The 17889-nt window shown below is 34.0% G+C and overlaps 2 protein-coding genes across 2 annotated transcripts; one reads left to right on the plus strand and one right to left on the minus strand.

Moving 5' to 3' along the window:
* Window positions 1-12400: 12400 nt before the first annotated feature.
* Window positions 12401-14696, plus strand: LOC107847184. Its single transcript, XM_016691409.2, has one exon. It carries the CDS (start codon window positions 12803-12805, stop codon window positions 14057-14059), a length of 1257 nt encoding a protein of 418 aa, XP_016546895.2. The 5' UTR covers window positions 12401-12802; the 3' UTR covers window positions 14060-14696.
* A 144-nt stretch (window positions 14697-14840) lies between these two features.
* LOC107848125 lies at window positions 14841-17046 on the minus strand (the record flags this gene model as incomplete). The annotated part of the gene is given in 2 exon segments (XM_016692807.2): window positions 14841-15649; window positions 16942-17046. Coding segments are annotated over 2 exon segments (532 nt in total), but the record flags the coding sequence as incomplete, so codon positions are not given.
* Window positions 17047-17889: the final 843 nt, after the last annotated feature.

Consider the following 17889-nt stretch of genomic DNA (forward strand, 5'->3'; position numbering starts at 1 on the left):
ATGATGAACTATCAAAAAAATAAGCATACAATTATTCCTAAGCTTTGTGGGACTAGTATTTTTTCATGTTTATGTTATTTTTTTCAACTTAACTGCACTTTTTAGTTGAATAGTTGAAAATAACCTTTACTTGATGGGGAGTCACTATGCTTACCAGCACGCCGAAAAGAAAAAAGCAAAACAAAACAAAAGAAAAACCAAAGAAAGCAAAGAGTAATGAAGTTATGTTGGACTCTTCCTTCTTCTATTCCCTTCTTGTAAGTCCTTACTGAGTGTTCCATTGAATAATGCTGTATGTGGTTTGTAGTTTGTACCCGATTTAGTCATCACTTTTGTGGTGATACATGAATACCTGTTCTCTCTGTTTCCAATTATATTTGCTTGAGTTTATCCTGTGAGGTTCATGTTTCTCATTTCATTTATACCTTTGGTAAGACCTTCTACAGTAAATGAATGGATATATGTAACACCCCGAGTCTGTACCCCTGACGCTACACGGTGCTCATAATTCCGAGGGACCACAAGCTAACTCATGACTGGTGCCTACTGTAATAATTGAATAATAATACTATATTATGCGGAAATTAGGTGGAAACTTTCCATAAGGTTCAAAACTATAAATAAATACTAAGTACTAAAAATTGAATACTGATACATCTATGTAAAATACTCTAGTCTGGAAAGCCTCTACTGTCTGAACAAGGAGTTGATGGGACAAGTCCCCAACTAACTCTGACTACTGAAATAAACTGAGAGATAAAATACTGGACTAATAAATCTTTCCTCGAATAATGAGGACTCACCACTAGTCTGTTGCTGATGGGTCGGGCTGCTAAGTATGATCGGGAGCCCATGCGTCTGAACCTATAATATAAGATATCATAGAGCAAAAGAAAGGTATGTGTTAGTACTTTGAATGTACTGGTATGCTAAGTGAGGTAGGATGAGATGAATGGGTTCATATGCATGAAAACACTAACTAAATAACATGAGTATAACTGAACGAGAGTACATGCATGAACAATTAAACTATAACTGAGGTCGTGATAACACTGGATACTAAGATATGAATTACTAATTTACTGATATTTGAGTTTACTAATACTGTATTACTTTTAATTGAGTGACTGTATCTGGCAGTTATGTTTCTGTGGAACTATTCTGAGTTCCATACTGAACTGAGTGACTGTGTCTGATAGTCCTAATTTTTGTAGACCTGAACTGAGTTCTGAGACTATGGGAGGTAATCATCTAACCAACATGCCTTTTTCTAAATAGATTGGGGTCTAACCTATAACCCTAGTTAGAAGGGTATCAGTACTATACCACGGGTAAAGATAACTGTGAGTTAACCCTCTCTGACAGAAACCTCTTTTGTCAACCCTCGTTGGCAAAAAACTCATATGAGATGTATCAACCTTAGTCTGGAAGGAAGATATCTCAACCTATACTAGCTACGTAGTTCTGTAATACAGGGATTGCTACTAAGGGTCAAACTCTCTGCTGGCAAAAATACCCCCATCCCTGGGTTTGCTCCGTGTTGAATCCTACTACCAACTAAATAGACACTAAACTGATTTCTAGTTCATACTAGGCTTGACTGAGCTGTTACTGACTATACTATCTAACTGAACTGAACTGAGTTCCGCTGACTGATGGAACACTACTGATTTGGTTAACTGACTGAATTTACTGAGGTCTGAACTGGATACTGAACTAGACTGGACTGATACTGAGTCTACTGAGTTTTTCTTGAGTTTTATAACTGACTGCGAGTACTACTGATCGTGAAATAACTGAGATTATTCTGTAACTGATACTGGCTCTAGGTAAGCAGCTAAATTATCGGGTATTCTATACCCCCAGGACTCGATAGCATGAAAAGTAAATCACTGCATGACTTTAGTAGCATCATGTTACTAGCTTGCTAATAATACATTCACTTAGACATCTTTGGTCAAACATTTGTTATGCATGAGCTTATGCATGATTGATATCACAAAATAACATGTTATGCTTGGACTAGTCTAATCACGTAAGCATTTTGACAAACACTTGGGAGCATGGGTATTTCACATATCAATAAATATATAGTAATATAATGGATTCTACATTCAACTTGAAATTCAAGAGTTTGACATGTAGTTCACAAAATTCAATTCACAATTAAACTAGTTTGCATGAATTTGGGACAAATCGTAGAATTAGATCACCATTAACATCATAATCATTAATACATTTAAGATCCAACATAAAATCTATGAAATTAATTAACTTGTATTTAGAAAGAGTTTATTGAACTCCAAGGGTGGGAGGAAAACCTTGGATGCACACTTCACATACCTTGGTTGCTAAATTCTTGAAGAATGATGGTGTAATCTCAAGTCTTGAGTTTGAAATTTGATCTCCTACGGTTTTGTTCTTGAGTAAATTCTAAATAGGGAATGAATTTTGCCTCTAAAGGGGCTTAATTTCATTTTTTGGGGGCTGACATACGTGGAAAAGACCCAATTACCCCTGAGGACGTGGCTTTTTAAAGACAAAAAAACTAATTTAGCGACATGCAAACCGACCCACCGCGTCGTTGGCACCGACGTGTTGTGTCATTGGCATCAATGCGATGGCCAATGCACCACATTAAGTCCACATTGGTTCACTGGAATCAGCACTGTTAGCTGCGAAAAAATACTCAACGACGCGATGGGTGACGCAATGCGTCGAGCATCGATCCACTAGTTTGAGCCATTGAATGTGTTTGAAACGAAGTCTAAAAAATTTGAAACTTGTCTGAGAACACCTACCGACATTGTTGATCATGAATTAACCTAAAAATTAATATTTAAAGGTCATAAGAGTCGTGAAATAGAGTCGCCAACCTACGAAGGCTAAAATAACACTAAGTATAAACACTTGGCCAAAATTTTCTAAGTTTGGGACCCCTTAACAAGCTTTAAAGGTCTGATTTAAGCTTAGAATTTTGTGTGGTCTTACAATATGCAAGTGCACATAGAGTTAAATTTTTATATTTTTTAGTCCCATAACACAATTTTGTCATTTGTATATTTTGAAGAAAGTGCAAACGGTGGATGATTGCATATTGTGCATATTTCCATTTGTATTTTTGAATAAAGTGCAAACTAGTGGATGATTACATATTGTCATTTGTATATTGTGAACCCATGTTGGATCCTCAAAAAATGCATAGCTCTTGAGGATCCGACACACTCTGATGGTATTTTTGAAGAGTGTACCTTCCAATGGTGTAACATATTGTTATTACACCACATGTATTTTCTAGTCCTTATATGTGTTTGAAACTACTATATTTCTTTTATTTATAATACCATGTCAGCTGTCTTTCTTGTCTAGATAACAAATGCTTGAATAGAAACTATCTATACTATATGAATTTGTGTTTGTTAGGATATGAGGAGTTTTTTGTCTTCTCTTTCTCAATGCAATTACTTCACTTATAAAAAAGATACATTTAGTCTCTTTCTGCTTTCTCTGGAGATGTTTAGAAAAAAGAATGTGCAGGATACAAACTATGCAAAATACTAGGCTTTATTGGTCCGCTTTCATGGATTATGGTCTTGTAAGTGATTGTATCCACTGTTGTTCTCTAGTCAGTCCATTCTGTGGTGGCTTTTTTCACCTATTTTCCATCGTTATTCACTTATAGAATTGGTGGAAATCCTAATACAGTGGAATAACTAAGTTATCATTTGAAAGGTTTCACGTGTTTATTCTATTGTAATCTTGGAAATGAGGTGAATGATGATGTCCTATCAAAAGCCTTTTCAAGGTTTCCATCCTTTAATATGGCTGAGGTATGTGATGTAGATAATTTATATACTCCAAGGTTTCCTCATGTTGTATGTTTGTATATCTACTTAGATGTTTCCTTGTCCATATTATTTGAATCTTTTCTCCATTTGTGCCTTTATTCATTAAAGCCCATGCTTTATTTGCGCTTAAATCTCCAATGGACCGTGGAATCTTTTTTTTCTATTGCAGAAACTGTCGTATGATGCTATATATCCATGTGGAGCTCCTTCAGTTAAATGTACAGTATGCCACTATATTACCAATGTTAATGTGACCATGATGGTTCATTTTTCTTTTTGATCTTTGTGAAAATATTTGTTGATTCTTCGTCCATATAGTTCAGTGTGTCTTTCGATGCTGATTCACCTGCATAGTTGCTAAAAATTAAAAAAGTAGAAGAACAGAAAGAATTTTAAGATTATGCTTTCAATATTTTAATATGCTTCATTATTTCCTGTTGCTAATTTGCTTATGTCAATCTGCTCCCGGACAAACAAAGTGTTTATTTAGCTTTATCCTAAATAGACTCATACACAAAGAGAAAAGGTGTTCATTAATTAAGTCCTCTTGTTCTAACTTCAGTGCGGGGACTCTCCTGAAAGGATAATTTCTAGATTTTACTCTGCTTGAACTTATTTAATGTTATATCGCATTTTAAAGTTTTCCATCTGAATGATATCTTATGTATAAAATTCATTAAAATGGTTGATTTGTACGAGCTTTCCATGAGCTTGGGGAAATATTGACCAGATTCAATGTGTCGTATCTCGTAATACTCCCTAATTTATTTTGTATTTAGTAATTAGTATAATGTTTACCTACCTTGTTAGAAGATAGCAAAAAGTGAATTGTGTATCTACTTAGATGAAAGCCTTTTGGTCATTAAGATATTCCCCTCTCTAAATCTGCGGCTATTAAGAACTACATCCTTGTATGCTTTGTTTATTTTAGTAATTTTTCTTTTACACAATATGTAATATAATTGCCAAGTATAGGAAAGGATGATCCTTTATTGCACGTGTTTCCTAGTCATTTTTAAAGAATAATTTGGAAATGTTTATTGAACTGGGAGGGAGTTAGCATCTTGTGTATCTACTTAGATATTTCCTTGTCCATATTATTTGTATCTTTTCTTCCTTTGTGCCTTTTTTTCATTAAAGCCCATGCTCTATTTGTGCTTAAAGCTCCAATGGACCGTGGAGCCTTTTTTGGGGCTTTTGATAACACTGATTTAATCCCAATATTTGCTAGGAATCTTTTTAGTGATTCGTATATTAGTAGACAATCTTTTTAGTGATTTGTATATTAGGAATCTTCAAATTTCACAAATTGCACATTAGGCATTTGAATAAAAGTCATTGTCTTTACCATTATATTTATTCTGTGAATTTCTATTAAAATTGATCAAATTAAGTTCCCATTTTACAATCATGGAGGCATGACAAATTAGACATCTCAACTAGACCATAGCTTTCAACCATTACACAACCTTTACCATTTTTCTCTTTTTTCTTTTGGTGTAGAGAAGGGGTTGTAATACAGATGGGTAATGTAAAAGAAAAAGGACCAGTGAATGAAGTAGGTAAGATGGTATGAGTACTTCAAAAGATATAAGTGAATCTCCAAATGCAATGATAACAAAACTTTAGAACTAAGAATTAAGATTATAGTCAGATTTTCCTCGGGTTGATTCTCCGACTAACAATTAGGTTTATAACATACAACATTTATAATGAGGTAATGTAAATCTTAAATGTAACAAGATCACAATTGCTTGATGCATTAAACCATTACAGCAGTAATTATCTTAAACATATGTATTTTAAAATGAGAGCTTGATAAAAAAAACATCGTAATTTACTGTCATGAGGTAGAATCTAGATAAATATAGACAGTAAATTGGCCTAACAGATGCCAAATTGAGGAAATATATGTACACTTAGGTGCAGGAACAACTTCCCATGAACCACAAAATATCACAAGTTGCAAGTATAAATTTTGCTAAGTACTAAGATTCTTAAATAGAATTAGTGAGGTCAAATGTTCTCTTCCTCCTGTACTTTAACTTTTCGTGGAAAAGCTCTTGCATTAATGGGATGATGGGTAGATAGCAGATATTTTATTGTATTAGTCGAGATGTGTGCAAGCTAACTCGAACACCATATTTATTTTAAAAGAATGATAATTATTACTACTATAGTATTATGAATGTGGTTAACTGGAAAGAACATTTGATCTCAACGCTGTGTTTTACCTCTTAACCAAGGATTTTTGGTATTGTATAAGTATTTATGTATGAGTTTTTTAATATGTGTTAGAGTGAAGCCTAACAGATTCTGCTATTTAAGGAATGAGATTTTTAGTATCGTTATGTGTGACTACTGCAATATATATGTGTGTGTGTGTGCAGATCTTTATATTATCAATTTTCACTTATTTCATGATTATTTTGTCGAGATGTGTGCAAGTTCACTAAGTTAAAAAGAAGTGGGCAACTCTTTCATACCTGCAAAATGACTTGAGATTTTCATAAAATCAGAATATTAGTGGGCTACTTCTTTGATGCTTACTCTTCTAATTGCTTGTAGGTGCAGTTATGTGTGGAACTTGTGGCCAAAAACGTGCAGGAAGAACGTTAAAGAAAGCTTTTTTAAGGTGCTATAATAGAATTTGAAGAAAGAGCAAAACCTTTTGGAAGTGTTGTGTGGTGTATTGATATTAGGTTGTTGGAAGTATTATATCTAATACTAAAATGCTTACTGGAAAAGAAGCTATTTTGATTATTTTATATATAAATTTGTGATGGTTTTTTTTACCTTTCCATTAGTAATTTGTCATGTAAAATAGAACAAAAGAGTACTTTCGTTTTCCTTAAGATAGTATCGTGTTACTCTTCTCTTTTCTTTTTATTTGTTTAACCCAATAATACTTATCATTTTTGTGTATGTCTCAATGAAGATAGCAGATACTGTCAATCAAGGAAAGCTTTTTAAGCAAAAATATAATTGATATCTTTTCAATTAGTAATATGTCACATATGTTATATTTGACCTCTGAACTGGTAATTTATCTTAAAAATGGAATAAAGGAGGATGGTTTTTGCGTCACAATATTTTGGTTTCACTCTCTCTTTTCCTTTTATTTTTTTTAAATCCTGTAATATCTTTGGTAATGCTTCTCTCCTTTATCCATGAATTAGTAATTCTTGTCTTACTAAAAATTAATATCTTTAGTAACTTTGGCCTCTTGGCAAAAGTCAATACATATGCGCAGTTTTATAATGAAAGGAAGAAAAATACATAGTTTAGCTAATTAAAAGTAAATACAACTTAAAACAATTAGGAATTTTAAGAGTACCCACTTAAGTTTGATTACGAGTTGGAAATCGGCATCTATTATGTCCGGTTTGCCTACACAACCCGCAAGATCGCCCATATACTACAGGACCACGATCCATCTCATTAGGTACTCTAGTTTTCCTTTGTCGATTTGGACGATGATAGAATTCATTACTTCTCATTATAAAACTTGGAGATGGCCAATATGCCTCGTGCAAAACTGGTGAGAATGACCCAGAATATGTAGCAACATAATTCTATGTTGTGAAATGCTCGCTAACAAAATTTCTAGCTAGTCCTCCCATTCTTTCAGTAACCTTCATGACATGTAAACACAGGAAGTGCAAATTAGCTCATTTTTCACAATCACAATTTTTATCATTTAGTGAAACACAATAAAGATTACCACCAGTACCATCAACTTGTATAGATCTAACTTCATATACCCCAGCGGATATATTCCAATAAAAAATAAAGTATCTTTTTGAACTTTTATAGCTCTTCTCCCACTTTACTTTGAAACTGCTTGTCCATAATTCCTTTTGCTCTACAAGTTGGTGCGCTGTTTGAGATCTAGGGGTATACCGTTCAACTGTTTTCTCCAATGAAAGTCTCACCATGATAGTGACAGGCAAGACTCAAGCTTTCTTTAGAAGTCCGTTGAAAGACTCTGAAAGATTTGTTGTCAATACTCCCCATCTTTTTCCATCATCATGGCTAATCATTCATTTGTCCAATGAAAATTGCATGAGATATTCATATGCTTCTTTATTTTCTTTCCTGATTTCCCACATTAGAGCTTCGAACTTCCTTACTTGATGAGCTGAAGTAGCACTCCACATCAGATCACTGAGGTTTCTTTTTGGAAAATAAGATTGAAATTTACTCTAGATGTCTTATGCAAAATCGATGAAAGGCCCGAGGCTCCTAAAATTGGCACAACTTCGATAAACTAGCTAAGATTCCTTTTACCCTATTAGAGATAATACACACGTCTTCTCTATCATTTATCACATGAGCGCTTAGTTTTCTAAAAAACCATTTTCATGCCTCTTTCGACTCCCTGTCAATAATAGCAAATGCTAGAGGGAGAATGTTTTTATTTCCATCAATTCCAACAGCAATTAATAATTTTATCTTATATTTACCATACAAATAGGTTTCATCTACTGAAATAATGGGACGATAAGTTCGAAATCTATCAATATATAGCTTGAAAGTCCAAAATACAAATTTAAACGTTTTTACCTCTAGCAAACTCATGGACTCTTAGTGTTTCTATTCTATAATTGTTCCATGGTTAAAGTGTTGAAAAGCTGCAAAAAACTTAGGAAGCTCACTAAATGATTTCTAAAAATTAGCATACACCAATTTAAATACGTGTTGACGTCCACGCCACGCTTTCCTATATGTTACTTGATGACCAAATATATCATGAACATTAGATATGATATCTACTACCAACAATTTAGGATTTTTATGTATTTGATTTAGAAATAAAGATGCAATTAAATTGGTATCTAGGTTAGTGTGACATGTAGTAAGCCCGTCTATCTCACATCTATGATTATCAAAATACTTTTCTATCTTCCAAAGGCTACCTCCAACCTTCCAGCCTCGAAGAAACCATCGACAACTCAATGATTCGTGAAACCTACATCTGACAATCCATAGTTTCTTGTTTGATGTTATAACTATGAATTCTTTATTTTTGTGCAAACTTCAAATTTTCACAGCCCATTTCAATCTATCTTTGCTGCTAAAAACTTTTTTTTAAAATCTTTTTTGGCGTCCTCAGACCAAACAGAACAACATTTCATCTTGGATTCACGGGCAGAGATAAAAATATCTTTTTCATTCTCTAATGTTGTAAAGTAGGATATATCATGATTTTTCATTTCAAACACACTTTGACCAATTTGATTATGAATATTTACAGCAATATCATTTTGAGGTAAATCTTCACTATCACTGGTATCTTCATCAGATTTACTTTCTATGGTTTCACTTTCTCCATCATCTTCTGAAGGTTCATCTTCCTCCAAACTTTCATCACAAATTTGAGCATGTGCATCCTTACATAAATCAAAGTTATCCTCATCTTCACTGTGAAAAAAATAATGAATTAGTGAAGTAGTGATGCACAAAATTTCTTATAATTTCAAAAAAAATAAAGATCACCCACCTGATCTCATATTGCATGTGGCTATTTTCAATGTGTCTTTGACTACTTAATCCTTCATCTTATGATTGATACTCATGTTCGTTAGGGCTTGCATCAAGTGATGATGGATTCTGGGGGTTGCACTATATGCAAAATGAGGCTGACTGGGCATGGCAAATTCATAATTTTGAGCTAACAAATTCATATAATAACCATGCTGGCCATTCATTTGAAATAGATTATCACAATTTGTTGGTCTAGTCTTTACATACAACTCCAAAAGATTTATATCAATTTTATTCGAAAATTTTTTAGGAATGACAAGAAATTATAGCAAAGACTGGTCATTGCAAAGACTGGTCATTCTCTATTTTAAATTCAATGAACCTTGTAATGTTACCTTGAAATGAGCATGGATATTTTTCAGAAATATCCATTTGAATATTTTCACTGTTTGTCCTTATTTTTTCATGCAACATTTCAACTAGTTCAACATAGCTAGTTGAAATAGACATGCTAATAATCATTCTAACACATTCACTGTATCTGAATTCGTTCATGTCAGAAATTATTTCACCACCCCAATACAAAGCAACCATCACATTTTCTTCAAAATTAGCCTTTTTTTTGCTATACACAAAAATAAGATATGTATTATAATTATTAAAACATCAAAATAACTTTAATGTATTATAAAATATTGGCTCGTCATACCTAAAAAAAAATTGTAAATGTTGTTTCCAGAATGAAGCACATAAGCAAAAGCTTTGGTTAAAATTGTAAAAATATGTTGAATATTCTATATAGACCATCTCTTATAATAATCTATTGTCCTAAACGTTATTGGCAATAACGTTTTATTCATATATCAATCAACAAGATTCCTACTTTGTAGGCCCGTGATTTGATTTGATAGAAACATTATTTACAGTAACATTTTTATCTTAAAATGTGACTGTTAAATATGATTTTAATGTGAAATTTTGTTCAAAAAGGCTGATGGGAGTTGATTTGATAGAAACGCTATTGGTAGTAACGAATTTAATGTCAGATTTGTACAAAGATTCTAATGTGGCAGAGCTGCAGAGTTTCGTAACTTACAGTAACATTTTATCTCAAAAACATTACTGACAGTAATGTTTTCTATTCTAACGTCTACCAATAGTTCTTTTTTGGCCGTTAATTTATTTTAAAACATAACACGTTATTGGGAACAACGTTTATACTATTTTGGTAAAGTTTCAAAAAAACATACTACTTTTGTGAATTGATTTAAATAATGGTTTATTTTGGTCCAGAACTCGAAAAACCAACTTCCTTCATTCATTTAATTTATTTATCATACTTTATTTTTAATCCGTTAAAAGAATGTTTCTTTTTTTTATGGTAACTCTCTTTAATTCTAACTAATTTGGATAATATGTTTAAGATCAGAAGATTAAAAAGTATTTTGATATGAAGTGTTAAGTTCAAAAAATGACCCTAAAGTGAGTTGGTTTTGATCTTTTATTTTTCCAAAAAAAAAAGGTCTTACAAAAATGATTTTCATAAGAGTGGTCTTGATTTTTTAGTCCCACTTAACAAATCTTTGCCCATAGGACAAACATTCTATCTTTTACTCATAAAGCAGACGTTCAGTACATTTCAAGAAAATAAACCTATACAATTGACTAGAAGTCTTTGCGTATACGCAAAAGTTAGAAGTTAGGTATATTATCCATCAGACATAAGTTCTAAATTTTTTCCGCAAGACAGATATCCAGGATATTTAAGACAATGAATTTGCTCAGTTGATCAGAAGTGTTGCCTTATAGACGAAAAAAAAGATTTTGATATTTTTTTCCCATAAAAAAAAAGATCTTACAAAAATAATCTCCATAAGAGTGGTCTTCATTTTTAGTCCTGCTTAACAAATCGTTGCCCATAGGTCAAACGTTCTAACTTTTGCTCATAAAACAGATGTGCAATATATTTCAAGAAATAAACCTGCACAATTGACCAAAAGTCTTTGCATATACGTAAATATTAAAAATTAGGTATGTTTCTAATCATACATAGGTTCTAACTTTTGCCCATAAGACAGGTGTTCAAGACATTTTAAGACAGTGAATTTGCTCAATTGACCAGAAGTGATGCCTTATAGACGAAAGTTAGAACTTAGGGTTGTTGTCCATCAAACATAAGTTCTAACTCTTGCCTATAAGGCAGACACTGAGGACATTTCAAGACACTAAATCTTTTCGATTAACCATAAGTTGTGTGTTATAGACAACCATTGGAACTTATTAAGGGGAATAAAAATTCAAGACCGCATACTTTGAAAGATAAAAAATTCAAGATCGGATAATTTTAGAACACTAGGCATAATTTAATGAATCAAAATCAGATAAATAAATTAAAACGGAGATAGTACTAAACTATCTCAAGTCTCCTTGGTAAAATAAGAAGAGTTGGTAAAGTTATTGTAACACATGACATAATCTTTCCTGAGACTCTAAAGGGAATCTTTGAATAAGAGATGGTAGGACCACCATTTTTCAATAGATGGTGATAGCAAATTGAGGAAGCTGCAATGCCAAGCAAAGCAAAACCCCACACTCAACCAAATATCTCTCAACCACCCCATAAAAGTTAGAGAAAACATGAAGTGGAGGAAGACAAATGTCATTCCTTTTCACTTCGTCATCTTTGTCATCATGCTCTTGTAGAAAAATTTTCCTCTTTTATAAGTGTAAAATTTAATATGTTTGAAAAAGATCTTCTCTCTAGAACGTTGTTAATCAGTTAAACCAACAAGAAGTTTAATGTCTAATGAAAAGGAAAAAAAAAACAAGAAAATCTCGTGTTTTAGTTGTGCACTTGCATCTTCCTCTCATCATATCCACTCTCCCTACTAGTAAGTTCTTTTTGCTATATATGTATAGCAAAAAAAAATAGTACATCACAAATGAATTTTAATCTGTCGTAGCAAAAATATGGCTTCTTTTCTTGATTACTAATCCTATTTTTTATAGATGGTTACCTTTTTCTAGGAATCTAATTTTATTTTTTATTGTTAATTACTTATGATTAAAATCTATACTTTACATTTACAGACTCCCATACTATATTACCTACTCACTTCATTCCATAACTGCTCAATTTGGTTAAAAACTTCTATAGTTCAACTCTTAAGTCCCTCTTATCCTTGTCTTAGAACTCCATTCCACCCCTTAAAGAAACAACAAAGAGAAGTTCCAAACCTCCAATGCCATGTTTACACTTCAAGAAATGTATTATACATTCAAACACACCATATTTTTTTAAACTTATTTTGCTTTCCAAAAGAACCAGATAAAGCAACATGAAATGTGTATTTGATCTTTCAAGTTGTTCTTTTCTGGCAACCTAGCACCCAAGGCACCAACCTATCCCCTGTAGGCTACATATCCTTTTCTTGATTTCAAGGGAACTAGCATCTTGATTTTCCTCTATGGACTCATTCAAGCAAACATCAACAGGTTTTCTATACAACCCTGATTTAAGTACAGATTTAGAATCTGGCCTCTTAGGAATTCTTGAAATTCATGTCCACCATGCTAGGAACATTCACAACATCTGCATCTATGACAAGCAAGATGTATATGCCAAATTTTCCCTTACTTACAACCCTGATGAAGCCATATCAACAAGGGTCATAAATGGTGGTGGAAAAAATCCTGATTTTAGTGAAGATTTAGCAATGAAAGTTTCCCAAGTTGATTCCATCCTCAAATGTGAAATCTGGATGCTCAGCAGAGCCAAAGCCTTAATGGAAGATCAACTCTTGGGATTTGCTTTAGTTCCTGTTTCCTCAGTTGTTGGTAAAGGGAAACTCACTCAAGATGTTAGCCTTTCTTCCACTGACTTGTTTCATTCCCCTGCTGGTATAGTCAAATTGTCCCTTTTCTTGAATACCAACAACCCCATTTCAGTATCCACCAATCCTTCTTGCTCACTATCACCTTCTTCTTCTATAAGTTCAGAAGTTGTGTTACTAGATAGAAATACATCTCATAATGTTCTTGATCCAATTGAGTATTCAAGAATAGAGCTCCCTGAGATCAGTCTAGTTAAAGAGAATCAAGCAATGGTGTCCCAATATTTTGACTTAGGAGGTTCATTTCTCCAACTTGCTGCATTCCAGAGTCATCATGATGATCAACAACAGCAGCCAGAGAATGACTATGAAATGGAAGCAGTCAATCCATCAGAAGAGGAAGAAGATGATGATGATGAAGAACTTGCTGATGATCATGACTCAGATATTTCTCCGAAAGACAGTATTCAAAATTCTTGGTTCCTTAGCTCCTCAATGACAAGTTCTTTAAGTGATAACAGGAACCCGGCGGGTTTCTTACCAAATAAAAAGATCGATGACCTGAAGAACAACGATAGCAAAAAGGACTCAATCAAGAAAGAAGATGAAGAAAGGAAAGAACCCCATGTGGTTTTTTCAGCTCCATTAGGGAATATAATCAAGATTGACGCAGAACAATCAGCTATACAGCAGCAGATAGTGGATATGTACATGCAAAGTATGCAGCAGTTTACTGAGTCATTAGCAAAGATGAAGCTTCCATTAAACTTGGATAAAGCTGATCAAAGAGATCATGTTCTTCAGGATCATGGAAGGTCATCATCATCAGATGTGAACAATAAGAAGAAAGAAAATTCAAGAGTGTTTTATGGTAGCAGAGCCTTCTTTTGAACTATGTCTGATCATGGTATTCAATATCTGGTTTTAGCACTGTTTTGATCACTTACTCATCTTTTCATGCTTTGCCAAGAGTGACATAACAAAAGTAACTTCATACTTTAGTAGTTTTTCCTATATGAAAATTGTTCTCATTAGCCATAATTCATATGTTGTTTTTAGATTTAAGTGTGCTATGGTTTTGAAGAGCTTTTTCTTGCAATTAAGCTATGTTTGTACAATTGAATTTATTCATGAAGATGACATCACCATTGATAATCGTTGGAGGACCTCGAGGGCCATTTGTTCATTTTCAATTCAATAGACTATTGATGGTCAACATAGTGATTAGCCAATTAAAGGTGCTTTTCGCATCCACATTGAGGTAGGCTGCATTGACAATTGGCATGCCTTCCACATACGAAGTGTAAAATACTAGAGAAGAAATATTATTTGTGCAGAGACTAAAACCGACCAAAATATAAAGTAGTTATGGAGACTTTAAATTTGAAATACCGTCTTTCGTATGAAAAATTATTTTATAGGAGAAATTTAGAAAAATATGCTGGTAAGTGGGAAAATATGCACAACATAAAACAAAACGCAATTCAAAGCAAGTTACATATGTAAGAAGACACTGGCTTTAGATTAGTGATCACATTACCCGACCGCAATTAGTTGAGTTGATTAACCTCTTATTCTCATACTAGTTATAAAATGTGTGCGCGAGTCAAACCACAGAGAATATTCAGTAAGAATCTGCATAAAATTGGTAAATATGTGCGATGAGAAGTCATGGAAGTTAGGACCACTACCATTATTGTATTACTTAATTAAACAAATTTACAGGTCTCCTTGAATCCTCTATCTATAGCTATCTTAACATCTGAAGCAGAGAAGATGGGAGTTGGAATTGACTACTAAATCTCAAGGATCTAAAAGATAAAATATGTAATACACCTAACAATGTACATTTATTGGGAAACAATGAGCATCCTTTTTCCCTTTGTCAAGGATTTTTTATATATCTGGAATTAACAGGCGAACATGGTCCATCCCAGTTACCAGTAATTCCAGCATCTTAAATGTATTGATTATTTTACAAACAAAAGTGAAACTCTGTACAAGGGGGTGTGATTCATGGAGTCATAATCTTTAGGGTCATCCAGGAGCAAAACTCACTTCCGACCCATCCTCACTAAACGCTGCTGGTGCTTCTCAGCAGCCACCTTATCAGCAGCTTCTCGCTTCAGTGCCCTCTTGGCACGCCGCCCAACAAGCTCTTTAGGAGCAGCAGTCTCCTTCTTGGGCTCACGAGAAGGACCAACACCCGATTCCTGCGGGTTTGATCGATAAACAGGCCTTGCTTCTTGCCTCCCTGCACTGACATATCCATTGTCTCCCCATCGTCTATTGCCTATACGGAGTCTTGAAGAACTACCAACAAAATAATCTTCTTCAAAATCTTCTTCTGCATCATCATACATGTACAGATCATCTAGGTCATCATCATCAATCTCCGCCCTTTCCTCCACAGTCAAAGGTTTAAACCATGATGCCCTGAGGAGAAGGCAAACACTCTCCTCAAACATGTAGTCCTGAAGGCTGGTAAAATGGACACTCAATAAGATAGACGTCACCAGTAACAAATAAGGAATTCAAAATCCAACGAAAATGCATAGATGGAAAACATAGAAACAACAATGCATTAGTTACCTAGTCAAACACGCACTATGCATTAGGTGTATGTGTAAGGAAAAAGAGGCTTAGGAAAGCTTTTGGTCTTCAACACAACCTAACAAAACCTTCATACTTTGAATAGCAAACAGTGAAGCATGAAATGCTTAATATAATGACAAGAACAGTGTGCTTCATAATTAGGAAAATTTGAAATTACTTCAGCTGCTTCAAATTTAGCTCATCCCGATGTTTATAGGTATATTGACAAGGTACAGAAACAGGATTATTTGGAACACCATTCTGAAACAGTGGAGATTCATGACACTAGAAGGGGGTAGACATCAGATAGTTACTGGATACACACCTCTTTAGCTTTGTAAACCAATGACAGTAAGATTCTTTAGAAATAAATTTGTTCTGCCATATTTAATCAAGTGAAATTTGACATGAATAATGACATCAAGTAACTATCTAAAGCTCTCCAGATTAAACTCCTGCTAAGCTTCATAAAACTTCGCTCCCCAACTTCTCTCTAGAGGTTTCACCAACCCAGCCTAAGCAAAGATAAGGCAACTCGTATACCACAACTTTAAAGGTCCAGTTCCCAAGGGGCTAGCCTAGCAATAGAAGGGTTGGAGTGACAATGATCAGAACAAGGTTCAACCACCTAAAGATACTTGAATTAAATGAACTCTTCTCATCTGAAGATACTTAAATTAAATGAACTCTTCTCATCTGCCTACACTTTGGTGCGCAGACTTATCCAGTGTCTACTTGGAGGTAGCAGGCACCTGATGGATGATCGAGGCATGGACACAACAAAATAATCACAAAACTAAAGGTGAAGTTACCAAGGGAACGGCACTGCACAAAATATTAATTGGAATCGGAAAACGATATGTTACTCCAGCAAATAAGATTGAGACGGTACTAAACCTGCAAACTTGACAAACATAGAAACATATCCAAATAGACACCAAATTTAAGAAAATAGTAGAAGACACAAACTTTTTTAAGAAAAAGGGCATTCTGCTACTCTCAATCTCATCAATGAACACATCTTTCAACCACTACTATGCTCATGGTTTTTCATAATTTCATTCACCATTGCATATAACAATGTTAATCAGAAAACACACAGACCTAGTCAATTAGCATCACGACGTATCAAAAATATTTTTTAAAAAAGGAAAGTTTACTCAAAACTAATCAGTTACCTTCCATCAAGTGAGCGATGGATGTAGAGAAACTCAAATGGATGCTTACACTGAGGACAAGTTGGTTCTTCTTTATAGGTTGCCCATCGAAGGATACAAGTCACACTGCATACCAAAGAAAGGACAAACATATTATCATAACAGCATTTTCAGTAAAATTACAAACAATAGAAGATAACTACACTCGTGAAAGCTCTACAGACATGCAAACTTTTGAACTTCAAATATCAATATATCCCTAAAAAGACAGGTTTCGCATTCATAGATTTCAGTAAAAAGTAAATATAAATGAAGTATGATGGTAACTTAACCACAATATCATAAACCGCTTACACTAACTAGTGAACCATGCAACTTTTCATGAGAATCTATCATACACAGAAGTCGATACACATAAACAGACACATTTCATAGTATCCAAAGAAAAATAACAATATGACCATCAAGACACTTTTTGGACGGTCAATACAGCGGAATAATGGTAAGAAACCAACAACAGAGACCACCACAAAGAATAGTGTGTATTTGTGGTCAAGGAGGACAACAGGGAACTGAACTATATGACAACCAGTACTTAAGCCCCAACCCAGGAAAAGTGTACAGAAGCAAGAAGCAGAAGTAAGGAAAATCCTTTCCATATTTTTCTTTTCTCACCACTGTACACATCCAGTGCTCATTCCCCATGAAAGTTTGGATTCAACAAGTGTACGAATATAAGTGCATTAACCAGACCAAAAAGCGCAAGAACAGTCCTTTTCCTTCTCTTTCCCAGTCTCTCAATTAATGGAGCGTTTGACCATGAGAATTTTTTACTTTTTCCCGGAAAATTATTTCACTTTAGGGTGTGTTTGGTGTGAAGGAGAACATTTTTCAGAAAATGTTGTCCAATTTTCTCATGTATGGTTGGCTTAAAGGTTTTGGAAAATGTTTTCCAAATCAACTTATTTT

The sequence above is a fragment of the Capsicum annuum genome, chromosome 11 (genome assembly GCF_002878395.1).
Source record: "Capsicum annuum cultivar UCD-10X-F1 chromosome 11, UCD10Xv1.1, whole genome shotgun sequence".
NCBI lineage: Eukaryota > Viridiplantae > Streptophyta > Magnoliopsida > Solanales > Solanaceae > Capsicum > Capsicum annuum.

What these genes read in the sequence shown, in the direction of transcription:
- LOC107847184 (XM_016691409.2), top strand. Translation starts at nt 12,803, where the DNA reads ATGGACTCATTCAAGCAAACATCAACAGGTTTTCTATACAACCCTGAT.